At 41.8% G+C, this 21,649-nt stretch overlaps 1 protein-coding gene across 3 annotated transcripts in view; it reads right to left on the bottom strand.

Moving 5' to 3' along the window:
- VPS41 (VPS41 subunit of HOPS complex) overlaps window positions 1-21,649 on the bottom strand; it is a 115,837-nt gene that overhangs the window by 60,342 nt on the left and 33,846 nt on the right. For all 3 annotated transcript variants that reach the window (XM_049816475.1, XM_049816474.1, XM_049816473.1), the window contains exons 5-6: window positions 5,650-5,724; window positions 1,015-1,077 (exon numbers count right to left, since the gene is read on the bottom strand). In XM_049816475.1, coding sequence (XP_049672432.1) covers window positions 1,015-1,077; window positions 5,650-5,724 — 138 coding nt within the window. The remainder of the gene's footprint in view (window positions 1-1,014; window positions 1,078-5,649; window positions 5,725-21,649) is intronic.

The following is a 21,649-nucleotide window of genomic DNA, read 5'->3' on the forward strand; positions in this document are numbered from 1 at the left end:
TTACTGCTGAGTTCTTTCTCTGAAGTAGAGCCTAGTTGTTTCAGACATCTCCGTAAGCTTTCCCTAGAAAAGAAAATTCTCCATATTATATGGCACATGATAAGTCACATGCCTGACACCGAGGACCATGTTATACACCAAACAACTACTTTTTTGCACAGTAGGTAGCAGAATTAGGACTGTGCAGTACAGGACTGCCACAAGCAAGGGTTACCCCGATTAAGTCTTGTTTGGGGCCTGCCTAGAGGGCACACACCCCTCAGGTCTGTCGCAGGACAACCTTGTGTAGCATCAACGCACCTTAAAGAGTCTCTTTGCCTTACTTGTTATGAGTCAAGTGCGTGAGATTCAGCTCTAAGAGCGGTAAGGCCCCAGGAACCAAGCAAGCTGCATCTGATGTGTGTGAAAACTTCATGACCTCATTCCTCCCCCCACAAGAGCAGCTGCAATTTGGAAGACCCTCAGCAGCAAAATGCAATCATTTGCCCACACCACCTTTCATCCTGTAAGAAACATCTCTTGTTAAAAAAAGCAAGATCTTTTCAACAGCCAGGCAGCCACACATCTCTCGAGCAAAGTATAGCTGAAGTTTTCCCTTCAGACAGGGTACATCAGCATCACCACCCATTACCTTATCCCAAGGTAGGTTTAACAGATATGAATTGGTTGCAAAATATTGACCTCACAGTTAGCAGAACCCTCAGAATTTGTATCACAGAGCTACAAAGAAAGAAATATGTTGAGACAGGTAACAACTGAAACAGGACAATTTCTCTTTCACTTTGCCTTTTGTATTTGAAAAACTCAATAATACTTCTTACAAAACCAAGATAGCCTTTCTTCCTGCCTAACCAGATCAAAAGCTTTTATACTGAGATAGATAACTATTTTCTAGTGACCTGAATAACATTACAAGGAAGCGGTACTCCTCTCTCTCCATTTAGATTCAATGTGACCTTTCTGTTATTAAAGACGACAACAACACAATTACTAAAGATTAAAACAAGCACTTACTTTAATGGGACAGTCAAATGTTTCATGAAACTCCTCTGCTGAATACAATCCAAACACCTGCACCTAAAGAAGTGTATAAAAAAACCCCAAAATATTTACCTAATAACAACTTGACAATTAAAGATGAATGTAAATCACTTACAACTAGAAGATTCATTTGAATGCTAACAGTTACATCTTTTTCCCTAAAGAAAAAAAAGTTGTATTTAACAATTCAGAGTTAATTTAGACATCTTGGGCTTCTATTATGGCATATCTCTAAATATTCGCAGCAGCACAAAAATACTTACTTGAATCTTTTTCTTGTCTTTTTTGTTACAAACACAGCAAAAACTACAAGTTCCTTTTGCTTTAGGCTGGTCAAATCTGTTTAACAGATACTGATCTAAGTAAGGGAAGAGCAACATAATAACATTCAGAAGAAGATAAATTAAACCCCCTTCCTTTCTGAGAAAGAACTGTAGGATTTTTCCCCCTCCGAGCAATATAGGGTTTACATAAGAAAAAAAGGAATTTGTGACAATAAAGCAAAACCAGCCTGAAAACCAAGTCCCATATGTTTATTGGCATCCTCTCCTCTTCCCAAGTGCATTCAGTGCTATTTTGTTTTATTCCATGACCACTGGAAGTGTCTTTCTCTGAAGATTCCTCACTTCTCATCTATGTTGATGTCCCAGTACATTTAATAGTCAGAACTGAAGTTGTAACCATAGGCCATCAGAATATCTATCAGAACTAATCCATCTGAAGAAGGCTCAACATTAAAAAAACCAACCCAAAACAACAAAAAGTATGTTTCTACTATCAAGAGCATTAACAGTTTTTAAAATGTTTTCTTCCCTTTACTTACAGAACAGGTACAGAGGTATCAAGTGTTAAAAAATGTTACTAGACTTAGATGCTATGACTACAGAACAGGGTATCTCAAACTTTTTGTAAGTACAACCCTCTTTTGGGCTCATGTCTCTTCATCCAACATGCAACATTCCCTTCCCCAATTGTCAGATGAGAAAGTTGACAACTCAGTTCCTGCAGAACTTAGAAGCAAAATCAGGCTGAAGACTTATAGCCAGGAATTAGTAATTGATTTACTAATTATGATTTCCACAAAGAATAATAACTGGTTTGCTTTTTTCATTATGATTTTAAGAGGTTTCCACCCACTGCCAGGAGCTGTTTGAACAAAATCACCCCAGCAGGGATGGACGCTGCTGGTGGGAGAAGGGAGAAAAAAGAGCATCCCACGGAGTGATCAGTGGAAAACTGTATCTGACAGCAAATCTACTTTAGAAGGTAGAGATTAGTCAGGTTTAGTATTCATCCTTATTTTCTGGAAAAGGTAATCCCTTCAGTAACTCTGCTCTGCATGCTCAACAAATTGGATTCAAAGATCTAAGAGATCTTTTAACCTTATTTCTTTCCCTCTCCCCATCCCCATTGTGATCCCTTCAGGGGGAAAACCAAAAAACAATAGTAACAAAAAATAATAACAAAAAAACCCCCACTAGACAAAGATCTGCAGAACAAAGCCAGTAAATACCAGTAAAGGGCCACAAAATGTGAGGCTAAATGGCTCTAAAGAGATCAGTTCAGAGGACAAGAACCCCCAAAATTCCTGCAGACAGACAAGGAGACGAGTAAAAAAAATATCAGACTTTAGGTAAACTACAAGAGGAACTAAGCCATTCTCAGAGTGGCTCAAAGTTCAGCAGTCTCAGTGAAGTTAAAAACATCTCAAACCACCTCATCTCCCTTTCAAGCTTGTCTCCTGGATACATCTCCTAAGCAGCATTATCAGCTCTGTCCATTACTCATTAGCGAATATACTGCCTCTAACAACATGCTTTAAAAATACTGCTGCATGCACTGTGCAGGGCTGAGCTACTGCTCCAAAGGATTAGAAAATCAATATTTGGAGACAGTGAGATGTACCGCAAAGCTGTGATTATGTAAGCCAACCAAAGGGTTGTATTTGAGTTGGGCCTGGCTGTAAGCCTAGAAAACCTTCGGGCTGATGTCTAGAGGATTTTGTTTTCTGGGTTTTTGTTTTCATCAGTTGGCACAGCATATCCAATGCAACAGACTAAAAGTAAGAAACAGAGGAAAGAGAAAATGAGAAGAAAGGAGGAAGGAAAAGAATCGATGTGGTTAAAACACAACACTGCAAACTCCATGGAAGCAGAATCCTCAAAAATGACAAAACACCCCTCTCAAAAATAATTAATAAAAATTAACATTAGCAACAGTGCCTTCGACATTTTCTTAATACTGCTTTGAACGTGGCAATATGATATTCCTTTAAGAGTATGAAAACAAAATAGAGCCAGTTAACTAAACAGGAAAAAACAACTCAGCATAAAATACATGTTATCATGTTTACTCTAGGGACACCATATAACAGTTTATTACTTCTTAATGTCTTTTATTCTTCAGAGAGAAAGTGATTCTTTTCATATTACAAACCTATATTGTATTTATCTATTTCCACCTTCTATGCCCACTCAACTCATGATGGTTTTGGGTAGCTGGAAAAAGGATCTAATGATGAGAGTCCACTACATTTTGCTAGTCCTGTCTTGATTTTAAATACCCAGAACCCACTACTCCAGTGTATCCAGACTTAGCTGTTTCTTTGCTTCTACATGTGGAAGAAGCAGCCAACCTTCAGTGATCAAAAGGCAGGAAAACAAAAAACATCTTACCTACAAGCCACATTTCTTGAAAAATGATCAATGTAATACTTCATGGATATTCTTAACATAAACGTCGTTACAGGCATTAAACGTGACACTAAAACATGTAAGCACATGGGTTTCCAGTATAATTTATACTTCTTCATATAAAAAAAGTTACAAGGCAATAAGGGTGCAAATTATATCACTGTTATGTAATGACAAGAGAGAGCTTTAGCAAAACTGGCAGTCAGATCCAGGTTTTTCAAGACAACATACAAGCAGGCAAAAAAATAACGTAAAAAAACTTCACTCCTGGACTCTATGAATGCAAATACGATTAATACTGAACTTGTGGTACTCCAGCCCTGCATCAAAAACATTACCAGAATTAGCCCTGGTAGCTTGGGGGACCATGGTTTAGACTGCCTTGCATAGCATGTAATGTCACCTAATGGATCCACAATACCCATTTCACTAAATGAAGGCAGATTCACCATTTAAAGTATTGGGGTCTTTTCAAACACAGCCACACCAGACTAGGGATTATGGATTTTTTTAATGCTTCTGAAGTCAAATACCTATTTTTAATATTAATTTAATATATGAAAGATGTGCATGGCTTGTAGTCTCACTGCAACATACACGTTCTGAGTCAGTAATCCACAGTCACATCTGAGGAGCCCTTACAGCAAGTGCTTGCTTCCCCCCCACCATTCAAAACACCCAAACCAACAATGCTAGCTCAACATTTTTATTACCTTGCACAATTACTGACCCTTCCCTTATCTTGCTTAGACAATTAGGACACTCTTGCTGTGTTTCTCAGAGGCTGTAAAATTCTACAACCCACTTTGATAGGCACTAGTATCCCAATTACTGTGTCAAGATACTGACATCAAGATATCTCTGAGAAACAAAAGACCTGGATACATAAACTGGCTGCCTGCCTGTTGAGGAAAAAACCCAAGCGCATACAGTCTAAAGAGGTTGTTTTCCCACTTTGCCTACTACAAAATCCAATTTTATTTTTAATTTATAGAACTTCTACTGAATGGGATGCATCCATTAGGATCAGCGACATTCCTCCTCCCCCCAAGTCTGTAAGAAATGTTCTCCTCAGTCAGATGGATATTGAGAAATGATTTAAATTATTTTTAATGCACTGCATTTGTATATAAGCATTATATTAAGAAAGAAGCTTAAATACACCCTGTGCATTAGAATTTTATCATCACAAACCAACATTAGAAAAGACTGCCATTGACTTAAAAACAAAAAAGACATTCTTATAAGTGGAAAATCAATCACCAAAACCACTAAATGTCACAGCTCAACATTCCAGAGAAGCACTGATAATTGTTAGTTATACACTGCACAAATGATATATGTCCTCAGTCAAGGAAGTAGGTGCCAGTTTTTTAGGAAACTGTACATATATTGATTTTACATTTATTTAATGTGGCTGTTGTAAGACACTTTATTCTTCTGATAAACTATGATTGCTTATCAAAAGATTCTATAATTCAAGAGAAACATTCATAACGTGTGTGAAAATGAAAACCACCAGCCCACAGAAATCATGCCCACAAAATCCAATTTTGTGGATTTATAGCAGAAAGGCATTAAACTACTGTCTTGCAGGAACAGCAGAGTAGTCACTGAAGTATAACTGGCACAGCAGTAATGATTAAGGTGACATGTCCTCCTGCCACAGCTGTTAATCAGCTTAATACTAGTTACATTATTGACATTCTTGTAATTACTTTTCCTACGGCACATTTGTGCAAAATATATCTGACTTTAATTTTGAGCATTCAAAGGTGAGCTCAGTTCTCAAAATGGATGGTCAAAGTGGTGGTGCTAAATGCAGGAATTAACTCCACAGGTATCACAATTATCTCAAGTGTAATACTGAGGACTACCTGCTACCTCATTTAATACATAAATGGGTTTGTTGTACCTTGCCATCTTCTGAGCAAACACCCATGTGTTCTCCACTTTCATCCAGGCTGATCTGATTTATCTTCACTGGGCTCTAGACAAAGAAAAGAAAAGAAAAGAAAGAAAAAAGACTTTTAAAGTTGACTTCAAAGTTACATCACCAATCGCATGCTTTAACAACCCCCACACTTCCCGAGATTTATGTGTTAATGGTTGTGTAATATTTAGTTGCATGAATCAAAAAAAAAAACCCCAAAGAATAGGTATTTCTATGACGATACCAAAACACAGCTTTCTTTCCTTCCTTTTGCCTAACCCAGAAATTTGACATTTTTTGCAGTTACGTGCTTCAAGGCTCTGGAGCTCTCATGAAGTGCTAGGCTCCCAGACCTTAAGCCTCTGCACCTGTGCACCACAGCTGTTTGTTAAGAACTTCTCCCGCTATCAAAACTCAGCATAAAACACGCTGACCACGCAGGCATCAAGGCAACTGAAAATTCTTCTGGTTTGGTCTGATGGTTATACTGGTCATTATTTCTTCCTTCAAGCCCTTCTCTTGGTTTCATTTTTGCCTCTAATAGTGTTCTCAGAAGCAAGTATTAGAAGGTATTGAAGTGCGACATAGGTGTACTCCAACAAACACTGAGAAAAGCCTGAAGACTGCCCCAATTTAATAAATCTTCCTTTCCCTATCCAGATACACTTTTGGTTCTAATCTACAGGGTTATATGGCATCTGTTTCTGTTTACTTTAGCTTAAACTTCTATCCTTGCCTTAAGTACTAAGGACTAACTTATAACATCATTTGGGTAACACGACACATATCCTCTCGCACACAAAACCCAATCCAATTATATTCAAGTACCAAGAACCTTCTTATGTACCATGACCCTGATGTCACCCTCTGTAACAAATACCTCATCATTTCAAGCATCGCTGAAGGATCTTCACCCAAGTAAGTCTCTCTTACACATTTAAGAACAACTTTTCTTACTCTCATAAAATTACGAATAGATTGAACCACAAAACAGATCACTTCTGTGGTTCCTAGCATGATAAAAGAGAAATCCATGGTATGTTTGTGTGCAAAGAAAGCATCGCTGCAAGAGCACTGGAGTCGTGCAGTCACATTAGATGTTACACAACTAAAATATCACAGGTCCTTATATACACTATGGCAGTGGGAATGATGTAAAAAGTACATCATAAAAAGTTATATCAAAACACACTGTCCAGATGGACTATCTACAGGAGATAAACTGAGGTCTTCTCATAGACTTTGGAAAACTTCTCCCCCATAATCTTTCACACACACAAAAATTCCAACTCAGGGAAATGAGGTTTTCCTCTCTTTCGTCTTGAAAAGAATATATGCCCAAATCACATTTCATTTTCTAGAAGCTTCTTTCTAATCAAGGTTGAACAACCGAGTCCTGCACTGCAACAGTTGCCTGATGAGTTGAGAAAAGGATGCTGCCAGCCCTTTTGCTTTCCTGCTTCCTTGCCTGCAGAAGACACCATTCTCAGTCTCACTTTGTGTTACCTACACAAACACTACCTGGAAATATTGCAATTACTGCCTATCATGAAGTGGTCTTTCTGCGGTGCATTGTTTGCCTAAAAGTGCACTGCCGAGGAAGAAATCAAACTAATTTTCCTTATGTGCTCCAGAAGTATTTTCATTCACCACAGAGCGGTTACACTGACTTGCTACATTTCAAAATCAGAAGCAAGAGCATCACTGCCAGTGCAGGCAGCTGGTGCACATTCCCCAGCTGTTTTCCTCCCAACATATTTAAGGGGTGTCAGCTGAAGAGCACAGCTTAAGCCCATCAGCCTGCTGGTGTGGTCAACATCCTTGTGGAAGCTCTGATTCTCAGATGCTATACACACAGTCAGCTAATTCCAGGACTAGAGGATGCTGAGAAAAGCAAGACATGTCAGTTGTCAGTCTCACTTCCTAGAAGCTTCATAAAAATTGTTAGCATGCTCTTTTATTCCTGCTTTACCTCGAAAATGCCTTTCTAAACTTCTGGTTTGCTCATCAAGGTGCAAGAGGAGATTTTGTCTCTGTCTATGGGGGAAAAAAAATAAATAAATAAATGCCAGCACTTCTCCACCACTCCCTCAACAATGAGAAACAACTCTGGCCTTCTGAAAGGACAAGCACAGAAAGTTCAACTGATTTCATCATGGAAGCAGCATGGTTTTTTGTTCTGGGCTGCATCTAACTTGCCATCACCACAACTTTCTCACAAAGGTTCTTCTCTTCTTTAATTACTCTGCGATTGGAAAGGGAAAAAGTCCATTTTGAATAGCCCCACCTTGACACAGGGTCATACACTAAGGTAGTGTTCAATTGGCCATGTTCTCATCTCTCCAGCACCTATACCTGTCATCAGGGCTGACATGACAGCAACAGCAGATCTAGCAGCACTCCTGTGTGATGGGCCTTCTTGGAGACACTTTACTGCAATAAAGTGACAACAAGAAACAAACCAGGACATACCAGAAGAGTCGACAGCTCAATCCTACAGTCCACACTGTTCCCACTTTGCTGCCAAATGGCTTGGATAAAGTTTGATGCTGAAAAAATGAAGTGCAAGAAGTAGGCAAGGTGACTATGCAAGTTGTCTTCACATAGAAGTTGAAGACAAGGAGCAGAATGATGGAAGCCACGTGGCCTGCTTTGGTGATTAAATATGTGATTGCACTCAGGTAACCAAACAGTGCCTAGCAAGGCCAAACACCTCCTTATATACACATAGAATGTTGTCGGAGGGGGGAAAAGGTGATTCCACAATATTTGCATTCTTCCTACATGCAAAATTACGCACAATAATTCAGAACAGTTTGTTGAGTAGAAATTTTATGATACAGTATTTTGTAACGCTGTGTATAACTAGCAACTTGTTACAAGCCTTCTGCAGGCCCAACACCTCTATCAGTTGCTTTTAACTTTTCCTTTCTCCAATTATTTTTTTCCTGTTGTCTGCACTATACACAGTTGACAATCAGGGAAGACAAATACACTCAACTAAAAGCAGAGCTGCTCACTTACACAAACCTCCAGCTAAGTTCCAATAGGAGACACTATTCTAGATGATGTACACAAGACAAAGCAAACACAGAGTAATTTTTTTCAGCACTCAAGTTGAACTGGCACTATTGGCTACTAGCCTGTTCACTGACTTTACCAGTCAGAACTTTCTATGGAGCTCAGAAAGTGATGAAAGGCCATGAACTTAAAAGCAGTCAAGGCTGAATATTAAATGCATTTTAAAACAAAGTTCCAGGCAGAGTAGCTAATGCCAGGATCTTCTTGTTCAGAGCTGAGTAACAGTCAAGCCTACCATTTCCAGAACTACATTCCACGGGAAAGCTATTTAAGATTTGTGTCTAAAACTATCCAGGAAATCATAAAAAAAAGACCACTGATAAAATTGGTACATGTGTTATCGAAACCAGTGTTTCTTCCAGAATCAGCTCCAATTCATCTTTTCATATCAATTACTTTTATAAATATACTGCTGTTCCAGTCAGCAAAGTTACAACTAAATTTGAAATGGTAATTATTAATACCCTGCCAACACCCTGTGGATAATTTTGATATTTCAGAAAAGAGAAGCACAGATAATTTTGTGGGTTAACCTCCCTCACCCTACTTTTATTTTTTCATTAAATGTTACCAACTCAGTCATGGAGTTACAACTGTTTTGTGGGGTTTTTTTAAAACCAGCTAACGCACTGAAGAGTTTAATTTGCCTGGCAAAAAACCCCAGGTTTTGGTTTTTACAGTATAGAGAATAAATGTCCCTCCTGCAACAACCACCTTTACAGGTTGACAAAAGATGAAGAATCGCTCAAGGTTAGAGAGGACACGGGTAGTCACTAACTCATCACAGTCTGAATAACTGATCGTTTCATACAATTGGAACCAGGATATGCTCTGGGATTTGGTCAGTTGACTGTCTTAAAGGTATTTTAAATGGGTGGGGAAAAAACCTGTCCAAATTTACAGGCATCATATTTAAAAAAAAAAATTAAAAATTAAGAATTACAACAGCAATCTGAGGGCAAAGTGTCAATCTAAAAATTAGGAACATATAATTGTTGTGGTTTAACCCCAGCCAGCAACAAAGCACCACGCAGCTGCTCACTCACCCCTCCCCCCCCATCCAGTGGGATGGGGGAGAAAATCGGGAAAAGAAGTAAAACCCGTGGGTTGTGATAAGAACGGTTTAATAGAAAAGAAAAGAAGAAACTAATAATGATAATGATAACACTAATAAAATGACAAAAGCAATAATGAAAGGATTGGAACGTACAAATTATGTGCAGTGCAATTGCTCACCATGCACCAACCAACACCCCGCCAGTCCCTGAGCGGCGATTCCCTGCCCCCGCTACCTCCCAGTTCCTATACTAGATGGGACGTCCCATGGTATGGAATACACCGTTGGCCAGTTTGGGTCAGGTATCCTGGCTCTGTCCCTGGCTTTCTCGCTGGCTGGGCATAAGAAGCTGAAAAATCCTTGACTTTAGACTAAACACTACTTGGCAACAACTGAAAACATCAGTGTGTTATCAACATTCTTCACATACTGAACTCAAAACATAGCACTGTACCAGCTACTGGGAAGACAATTACTCTATGCCAGCTGAAACTAGGACAATAATCCATGTAAACATTACTCAATTAAGAGATGATCTAGACTTAAACCTCATGCCATAAAACCACAGGCAGCTGCATATAAAGTGTTGAGGAAATTACTAATAATTATTTAACTAGCTCTACATTGGGTAATCTCTTTTTAACCTAATCAGGATGCCTAGCTTTAGGCCAAACAAGTAAAACCACACAACTTTTGTGCTCACAATATCTCCAGCACTGTATAAATAATAGCAACACACATAGTATTTCTAAAACAACATAATTCAAATCTGGCAATAGGGAGGATCCTGCTAGTTAGGAAGGGAAATACACTGACATGATTAACCTGAGAACAGCTTCAGAATTTCATACAGTGTGGAAGTTCTGGCAAAGAAGGAAGAAATGCCTTCAGCTGAATTTCCATTAGCTGCAGTTTTCTTTCTGATGGAGACATGTTTGGAATTCTGGACAACATAAGTAAGTTTGACTGTTCAAAATCAATAATGTCAAGCTGACACTATAGAACAAAAAAAAATGTTACCTTAATGGAAGAAAGAAAAGTTTAGGGAGAGGGAGAAAAAGCTAGCAAGCACCTTGCACATAAAGATCTAAATGCAGGCTTTCCTAAATCCTAAATTTAAAGGAAAGGAAAATCAAGTACCTACCAACAAATGTATCTCATCCGATAATCAATTACGTAATGTAAAATGCTTGAAATAAATGCAGTTAGTATGGATTATATCAGCTCTTCAATTAGGAGTAAATTCACGGCCACTCAGGAAGGTTCTTTTAATTGTGTTCTTTGTGGCAACTCCTTCTCCCCCGACACTCATCATCAACCCACCTTATACTATCAGTCCCCCAATGGTGAACCTGAGAAATCAATCTGCTAATGTATAATTTGTAAAGCTCCTCTGACTAACAAATGGATAATTGATTCTTTCACAAATGCTGCATCCCAATGGATATGAAGTGGATGAACAAGAAACACAAGACTGGATTTCACTCCAATTCTGTAAGAAATGCAATATTTACAAGCTAGCAACCCAAATGTTTTAATAGTTGCCTGTGACTTCATGCCTTTTAACCATGGTTAGCAGGCAAGCAACAGACACATTAGGAGTGTGAAAAGCAAAGTAGTGTTCAACCATACTTACAGCAAAGCTCATTTTACTTCAAGAGGTTCCCATTGCTAATACAACCCCCTTAAGCAGCGTTTTCACGCATTCTTTAAAAAGAATTTTCAGAAACTTTTCCTAAATTAACCCAAATGTTTGTATTTATCTATCTATACATACACACATATAAATGCCCAAAGAAGAAAAACACCCATAGGTCTTTTCTGCTACATTAGTACCAATCTGGATCTACATAACCACTATGTAGCTGCTCTCCATACTAAGGCAAATTATACGTACACAGAGATTGAATTGTAATTAAAAAAATAAATAAATTTATCTCCTACAAATACCTATTTTTCGTTTATTCATATGTTACCATCTGTATAACATTCACATAAACAAGCACGTAACACTCCAATGTACATTAATATGACCAATCAATCCACTGCTTAAAATGTCAGCCCACTCAAATAAGGACTACCATTTTTATGTTTTTTATTTTATTTTATTTCCACCATGGTGGAGGTATCCAAGTGCAAAATACTGGTAAACAGAAACTGCCTTAGTTATTGTCATAACTAAGCTAAGATCCTCTCAAAACACAAGCCTTGCTTTACGTAGGACGATGAACTTGCTTTGAATAGAGCCCCAACTCTTTAGCTTTTACACCTGTAAATTAGACACTCTATATGCATCAACACCAATGAATTGAGAAACAGATGCCATTAAGACTACTGGGAAAAAAACCACAAAACTAGACAAGTACTGAATATTCTCTTTCTTCAAGAGTGCCTTTCCAATCCAAAATTATACCCTCAACCTACCTAGAAGGAAGCCTAATTTAACTAACTTGTCAAAAAAGGAGTTCCATTTTTCAGGGTCTTTTCATTTTGGGAAGTGATAGGAGGTGACAGCAAATAAACCAGATAGTGAGTGTCATGGTTTCAGCCCAGCCGGTAACAAAGGACCACGCAGCCGCTCGCTCACTCCTCCGCCCTGCTCCGGTGGGATGGGGAGGAGACAGAGGAGAGAAAAAGAAAAAGAAACTGGAACCTCGAGGGTTGAGATAAAGGCAGTTTACTGGGACAAACACAAAGAGATTACAACAACAACAACGGCACTAATGAAAAAGTATACAAAAAGAGTGATGCACAGTGCAACTGCTCACCACCCGGGACCCGACACTCCGCCACTTCCCCCACCGAAAACAGAGCCCACCCCTCGGCCCGCTCCCCATTTATATACTGGGCAGGATGTCCCATGGTATGGAATAGCTCCTTCGCTAGTCCAGGTCAGCTGCCCCGGCTATGCCCCCACCTCCCAGGTTCCTGTAAAAATTAACTCTATCCCAGCTGAACCCAGGACATTATCCACCCCTTATTCTATACCATCTACATCATGCCCAGATCTTACATTTTCCAATCAACCACTACTACTTTCCTTGTCATATATATAAGTATATGGACTCCACCCCCCCGACCTCGCACACACACACACACACGGTGTTCCTTTAGCCTATGGGCTATCCCTCTAATGTGTCCATCTATTCTGGGGCTCTATCTGTTGTAACAGTTCTTCAGGATAAGAGAGAGATGGTGTGAGAGGTTGGGTTGTTGTACGCTGCCTCTGGAACTTGTGGCTAGTACATTTGGTGCAACTCATGCCCTTGGTCTGCAGGTCGAAGATGTTGATCTTGAGGAAATTGCTGGGTGCCAGTTCAAGTTCTGTCGCTGTTGTACTTGGCTCAGTTTCAAAAGTCCATCCTGTAGTCATTTGGATAATTCTCACAATAATACCCTTGATATGGCATATAGACACTGTAGATACAATGACATGCATTGGCAGGTTATTTAGCAGTTAAATATCATACAGCCCAATTCACCGGCTATTCTCTCCCAAAATCAAATCTCCCTGAGGTACACATCAAACCTCCCCATCCTTCTGCATCACCCACCAGGTATACCCAGGTCCTTGAGCAAAAACAACCCCTTGAATGGGTTTGCCTCTGCTTGAGGGAGGACTAACCCAGACTGTCTTTCCCAACATACTCCTCATGCGCACTACAGGGTCTTTTATCCCCTTCTACAGTATGTGGAACTCTTGGTTGGGCGGGGCCAGCCCGATTGGCGGATCCTCTAGTATTAACTAACCAGGTGGCTTTTGTTAAATGTGTATCCCAATGCTTGAAAGTTCCACCCCCCATCGCTTTCAATGTAGTTTTCAGCAGTCCATTGTACCGTTCAATTTTTCCGGAGGCCGGTGCGTGATAAGGGATATGATACACCCACTCAATGCCATGTTCCTTGGCCCAGGTGTCTACGAGGTTGTTTTGGAAGTGAGTCCCGTTGTCCGACTCGATTCTTTCTGGGGTGCCGTGTTGCCATAAAATTTTCTCTTCAAGGCCCAGGATAGTGTTCTGGGCAGTGGCATGGGACACAGGGTATGTTTCCAGCCATCCAGTGGTTGCTTCCACCATTGTAAGCACATGGCACTTGCCTTGGCGTGTTCGTGGGAGTGTGATATAGTCAATCTGCCAGGCCTCCCACTGTTTATATTTCAGCCATCACCCTCCATGCGACAGGGGTTTTTGCCGCTTGGCTTGCTTAATTGCAGCACATGTTTCACATTCATGGATGACCTGTGCAATAGTGTCCATGGTCAAGTCCACCCCTCGATCTCAAGCCCATCTATATGTTGCATCTCTTCCCTGATGGCCTGAGGTATTGTGGGCCCACTGAGCCATAAGTAGCTCACCCCTACGTTGCCAGTCCAGGTCCACCTGAGACACTTCAATCTTGGCGGCCTGATCCACCTGCTGGTTGTTTTGATGTTCTTCTGTGGCTCGACTCTTGGGTACACGAGCATCTACGTGACGTACTTTTACCACTAGCTTCTCTATCCGAACAGCGATATCTTGCCACAGTGCGGCAGCCCAGATGGGTTTACCTCTGCGCTGCCAATTGCCCTTCTTCCATTGCTGTAGCCACCCCCATAGGGCATTTGCCACCATCCATGAGTCAGTATAGAGATAGAGCACTGGCCACTTTTCTCTTTCAGCAATGTCTAATGCTAGCTGGATGGCTTTCACCTCTGCAAACTGACTCGATTCACCTTCTCCTTCAGCAGTTTCTGCGACTAGTCGTGTAGGACTCCATACAGCAGCCTTCCACCTTCGATGTTTTCCCACAATGTGACAGGACCCATCAGTGAACAGGGCATATTGCTTCTCATTTTCTGGCAGTTTATTATACAGCGGAGCCTCTTCAGCCCGTGTCACTTCTTCCTCTGGCGACATTCCAAAATCTTTGCCTTCTGGCCAGTCCGTGATCACTTCTAACATTCCTGGGCAACTGGGGTTTCCTATGCGAGCTCGCTGTGTGATCAGTGCGATCCACTTACTCCACGTGGTGTCAGTCGCGTGATGCGTAGAGGAAACTTTCCCTTTGAACATCCAGCCCAGCACTGGCAGTCGGGGTGCTAAGAAGAGCTGTGTTTCAGTACCAACCATTCTGAGGCGGCTCGAACTCCTTCATATGCTGCCAAGATCTCTTTTTCAGTTGGAGTATAGCGAGCCTCGGATCCTCGATATCCCCAACTCCAAAACCCCAGAGGTCGGCCACGGGTCTCCCCAGGTGCTTTCTGCCAAAGGCTCCAGGTAGGGCCATTCTCCCCAGCTGCAGTGTAGAGCATATTTTTAATATCTTGTCCTGTCTGGACTGGCCCAAGAGCTACTGCGTGAACAATGTCCTGCTTAATCTGTTCAAAGGCTTGTCGTTGCTCAGGCCCTCATTTAAAATCGTTCTTCTTCCGAGTAACTTGGTACAAAGGGCTTACAATTTGACTGTAATTTGGAATATGCATTCTCCAAAAACCCACAACACCTAAGAAAGCCTGTGTTTCCTTTTTATTAGTCGGTGAGGACATAGCTGCTATTTTGTTGGTGACATCCACAGGGATCTGACGACACCCATCTTGCCATTTTACTCCTAACTGGATCTCCTGCGCAGGTCCCTTGACCTTACTTTCTTTTATGGCAAAACCAGCCTTCAAAAGGATTGGGATTATTTTCTTCCCTTTCTCAAAAACTTCTTCTGCCATGTTGCCCCATACGATGATGTCATCAATATATTGCAGGTGCTCTGGAGCTTCACCTTTTTCTAGTGCAGCCTAGATCAGTCCATGACAAATGGTGGGGCTGTGTTTCCACCCCTGGGGCAGTCGATTCCAGGTGTACTGGACGCCCCTCCAAGTGAAAGCAAACTGAGGCCTGCACTCCGCTGCCAAAGGAATGGAGAAAAATGCATTAGCAATGTCAATTGTGGCATACCACTTAGCTGCCTTTGATTCCAGTTCATATTGAAGCTCTAACATGTCTGGCACAGCAGCACTCAGCAGTGGTGTGACTTCATTCAGCCCATGATAATCTACTGTCAGTCGCCATTCCCCATTAGATTTCTGCACGGGCCATATGGGACTATTAAAGGGTGAGTGAGTCTTGCTGATCACTCCTTGGCTCTCCAGTTGGCAAATCAGCTTATGGATGGGGATCAGGGAGTCTCGGTTGGTGCGATATTGTCGCCGGTGCACCGTCATGGTAGCAATTGGCACCTGTTGTTCTTCAACCTTCAGCAACCCCACAACTGAAGGGTCTTGGGAGAGACCCGGCAGGGTAGACAGCTGTTCAATCTCCTCCATCTCCAATGCAGCTATACCAAAGGCCCACCGGTACCCCTTTGGGTCCTTGAAATACCCCCTCCTGAGATAACCTATACCAAGGATGCACGGGGCCTCTGGGCCAGTTGCAATGGGGTGTTTATGCCACTCGTTCCTGGTTAGACTCATTTCAGCTTCCAATACGGTTAGCTCTTGGGATCCCCCTGTCACACCAGAGATACAGATGGGCTCTGCCCCTTTATAACTCTATGGCATTAGGGTACATTGTGCACCAGTGTCTACTAGAGCCTTATATTCCTGTGGGTCTGATGTGCCAGGCCATCGAATCCACACTGTCCAGTAGACTCAGTTGTCCCTCTCCTCCACCTGGCTGGAGGCAGGGCCCCTCTAATCCTGGTTAGAATATCCGTTACTCACTTTCTGCACACGTGAATCAGAAGTCCCTTCAAGAGGATCAGAAATGAGATCAGCCCATCTACCGCATCCGGGGGACTGCTCACGGGAAACTGGAGCAGCAGTTTTCCAAGAAGAATTCTCTTTTCTGGTTGCTTTTTCTCACAACTCCTGTACCCGTGCATCCAAGACTGAGGTAGGTTTTCCATCCCACTTCCTCATGTCCTCTCCATGGTCACGCAGGTAAAACCACAGATTAGCCCGTTGAGTGTACTTTCTCTCTCCTCTCTCTTGGGCAGAGGAACACTTACTCCCAATAACTGCGATGCGGGCCTGTATAGGTGAGGAGGAGGACAGATCCACTTTGAATTGCTGGAACTCTCGGGACAACTCCTCTACAGCTGAGACACAGGCCCGTAGGGAGGAAGAGAGACTTCCTTCGTATTGCCAGAGTGGGACAGCCAATTCATCCACCGTTTGTCCATAGCCTTCTCTCCAGGACATTACTGCCAATGAGTTGGCATAGGTTGGTGGTGCACTTCGTAGAAACTTCCACCACATGGGTTGTGTGCACTGGACTTCATCTGGATCTGTGGGTGACTGCGCATTTTCTGGATCATTATAAATCACCTCCAGCACGGCTAATTCTCTCAGGTACTGGATACCTCTCTCCATGGTGGTCCACTTGCCTTGGTGACATGTAACTTCATCCCTGAAGGGGTATCTTTCCTTTACACCTAACAGAAGTCGCCTCCAGAGGCTGAGGACTTGTGTTTTTCTCCCAATCGCCTTGTCGATGCCCCCTTCCCTAGACAGAGATCCCAACTGCTTGGCTTCCTTACCCTCTAATTCCACACTACTAGCCCCACTATCCCAGCATCGGAGCAGCCAGGTAACAATGTGCTCACCTGGGTGGCGGCTAAAATCTTTTTGCATGTCACACAACTCACTCATGGATAGAGATCGGGTAATTATTTCAGGTTCTGCCTCTACCTCCTGTTCTCGCGATGACCCTGGTTCATCTTCATCTCTCACTAAGCGAACTGATTTCTTTGTGTGTTTCTTTTTCTGTACAGGGGCAACTGATACTGGCACAGGTTGGTTCTCTGGTTTAGCTGCAGTGTCTGTCACCGGGGTAGGGGTAGTCACGGTACCTGTTGTCGGGGTAGGGGCAGCCACGGTGCCTGTTGTCGGGGTAGGGGCAGCCACGGTGCCTGTTGTTCTGTTTTCCATCTTTTCTCCCTGAGGGTGCTGCCTAGTATCAAGCAGCGTTTGGTAGATACTGGCCAGGGCCCAGCACAATGTAGTGAGTTGTGTGTCTCTGGGATAGCCACAGCATTTTTCTTTCAAATATTCTGTCACTTCATGAGGGTTCTGTAGTTGTTCGGGAGTGAACTTCCAAGTCACTGGCGGTGAGAAGTTCTCTAGATACCTGCCCATATCCTCCCGCATGCTGTGCCACCCATGAGTATCCAGCTTTGGGAGAGATCTCTGAGTGGTACTCTTAGAGCCTTTTTGTAGCCCTAAAGAAGACCTGAAACATATTCAGGAGGCATAGCACTAACAGCACACTGGCTTGTGCATCCCAAGGATATTCAAAATTCTCAAAAGCTGTTGTAATTAGTCGGAAGGAGAAAAGGGAGGTGAACGGGCAGGGGGAGGTATCCCCCTCTAACTTCCCCATGGATTGGGTGTAATTACCAATAAAATCCAACAGAAGGCGCCCAAAGTATGGAAATGTTATCACTGCCTCATACAGATACCAGCTTAACCTCATGACCAGTGATGTAATCATTTCATAAGTCGACATTGCCCAGTACAGCAAAATGATAATCCCAATCACTCTCCCAGAGATGAGATACGCAACTACAGGCAATACATAGAGCATATAAGAGCTTACAAAACGCCACCATGTAAACAAATGAAACAACATTGTGACTAACATCTATTTATCCAAGAAATGCGTTTGGCAAATTTGTTTCAACACGCTCTGGCCAGATCTGTCGTTATCTCAACCCTTCTGCCCCACGTTGGGCGCCAAAAAGGACTGTCGTGGTTTCAGCCCAGCCGGTAACAAAGGACCACGCAAGCCGCTCGCTCACTCCTCCACCCCGCTCCGGTGGGATGGGGAGGAGACGGAGGAGAGAAAAAAAGAAACTGGAACCTCGAGGGTTGAGATAAAGGCAGTTTACTGGGACAAACACAAAGATTACAACAACAACAACAACGGTACTAATGAAAAAGTATACAAAAAGAGTGATGCACAGTGCAACTGCTCACCACCCGGGACCCGACACTCCGCCACTTCCCCCACCAAAAACCGAGACCACCCCCCAGCCTGCTCTCCATTTATATACTGAGCATGATGTCCCATGGTATGGAATAGCTCCTTGGCTAGTTCAGGTCAGCTGCCCCGGCTATGCCCCCACCTCCCAGGTTCCTGTACAAATTAACTCTATCCCAGCTGAACCCAGGACAGTGAGTGAGTCTTCAACTATTTTAAAAAAACAAACCACCAACGAAACAAAAACCAAACAAACAAAAAAAAGGAAGGTGTGCAACAGCTAAGCACAAGTGTATTACGTCTTGTTTGTCCCATCTGTTTTGACTTCAGAACACTGATGCCCAGAGATCTCTTGTACTGAGGAACTATATTTAAAAAGAAATTGAACCCATGTACTTTTCTTGCCCCAGATGCTGCAGTCCTGCACTGACTTATGCATATTTTGCATATTTGTAGAGGTTTACTGATACCATACAGGGAAGAGCAACTCAGAAAAGCAAATTCTGATGCTATATTATGGTTTACCTGTAACAAGGTACAAGTACACACATACCTATGTGTTTATACACAACTGAGAAATGTAATGTAGTAACACAATGGTTTAAATTGAAAAGGCAGCTTTAAAAGTTACAGAACAAGCTGTTCACCTCTGCCTGCAATAGAAGTAGTATACTCTGAATTTATAACACTTAAATTTTCATATGATGAAAATTTACTAATATCCACACCTAAAAGGTTTTGTTCAACAATACTGGCAGCCAAATTCTGGTAAGTAAGTGAGGATTCCTGCTCCAGTGCTTTTCCTATAACACTCCTGAAACTGTCATTCTCCAAATGAAAAATGGGACATTATATTGGTTAGAAGAAAAGGAAGGGAGGAAAGCTGGGGAGAGTGACAAGGTCTGGGACACAGAAAAATAACAACATTAACTTTTATTTTGTCTGCGGGAAGGCAGACCTTGCCTACAAAAAAGAAAGATCTCAAAAGCTTGTTTAAAACTAAGGGGATATGAGGACAAGGAATCCCTCATATACAGTCTGAGAAAGTGAGAAAGAACAAAAAGCCTACAGTGATTTCAATATTTTCCACATCAGTGAATCCCTTAATCTTGTCAACTACAGGGACTAAGAAAAAAAGGAAAAAAAAACCCGCAAACATTCAAGGAAAAAAATTAACAAGGGATCTCCCTAAATCTGTAGTAGTTACTAGATAATCAGAATGCTTGTCTAGGAATGATGGAACTACTACTGAAGACAAATCTACATTGAAAGCCTACACTCCTCCTCAGCAGTTTAACTGTTAGCTAGTTCCTGATGGATCCAAAGTAGAATCTTTTTTCTATTAAAACACTGGCTTGTAAGGAGATATCCTCCTGGGAGCTCTGTGCCAAAGTAAACAAATTATTCCTGTTTCCTCCTCTCCTCAGGTCCCCTTCACCATCCGCTGTATAACTGTAGGATTTCAATGATAGTATGTCCTAAGCCTACCTTTATCTACTTCTTTGTTGCTATCTGTGTATTAAAGCCATCTGAGAATATAAAGCAATATTCCCCATCACACGCCCATGTAGAGGTGTGGAAGTACAGATGGAGGGCTGAGGAAAGGCTGCAGGCAGTGACTACATACACCTTCCTCAGAAGACCCAACACAGCGTGGGAGAAGACTATTCCAGGCAATCTGGAGGTTCACCTCACCGATTTCACTAACTGCTTTCTTTTCAGAACAGTTGCCCCAGCACAATGAACTCAGAGAATTCATCATTGAGCATTAACTTTCCACACAGGCTACTGAATTATAAATTGGGCTTTGAAGAATGAGCCAAAAAGCGTATCTCAACCTCTGAGGATGAAACTTACTGGGGTGCTTTCACAGCTTGTTTCCAACAGAATACCACTGCCACTGTCATTAATGTATTTAACAGGATTTTGTAGAATTCTGCTCCCCCAAAGTGGAGAGCATGCAATTTTTCTGCATTTCTTGATAAACCACATTTCAAAGACATGACTGATGAGAAAGGCCAACCAGATCATACAGTTCTGCGAGTTCTTGTCAGGACAGGTTTTCTTTTTAGAGATTATTTTATTGGTGCTTTGAGCAAGCAACTTTTAAAGAAGCAAAGAGGCTTGTGACTATTCTTCTCAGGGATCATGCATTGTTGTGCCAACATCATTTCCAGGAAGGTTTTCACAACAGCCATGATGCTCATCCCCCTCCCTGACCTAACACAGGACAGAGGACATGACCACATGGAGCCTAGTATTCCTGCTTCTCCTTACATTCCATTACATAACCATTATTTTCTCCATGACTACATAGTTTTCTTCCTTCTATCAGCTCGTGCAATGAAAAACTGATGTATTTTTTCCAGTTATTTTAGCCTGTCAACCATTCCACTACAGACAATGATCCCAACCTGATAGCTACTGAAATCAGTGAAAAGATCTCTCACTGATGGAATTGGACAGAAATATTACAAGAGAAGGAATTCCCTTTCCTGGCTGAAAATGACGTAACTGGTCATATTCCTGGCATAGTTAAATATTACACTAGCTGATCAATGCTGAAGTTCAACCAATAGCTAGAGCTGAAGTGCCATTTTCCATGTAAACATGCAGTTATCAACACTGGTATAGATTGGCATAAGTCAAAGCTATATGCAATAATAAACACATTTCCTGCTTAATGAAAGAATTGTATTCTCTTTGGACACCAACTCTGGAACTTCATTTATTTGCAATTATATCATCTGGGAAAGTCTCACAAACCCATCAGAGATACTCAACAATGATCAACATTGGGTGTCTGATTCTTGACAGGATCCTAAAAACATGTGCAAATCAAAAAGATAGGGGAGAGGGAGGAGAGTACTCACACAAGTAGAAACTATGGATC

The sequence above is a fragment of the Accipiter gentilis genome, chromosome 14 (genome assembly GCF_929443795.1).
Source record: "Accipiter gentilis chromosome 14, bAccGen1.1, whole genome shotgun sequence".
In the NCBI taxonomy this organism is placed as follows: Eukaryota; Metazoa; Chordata; class Aves; order Accipitriformes; family Accipitridae; genus Astur; species Astur gentilis.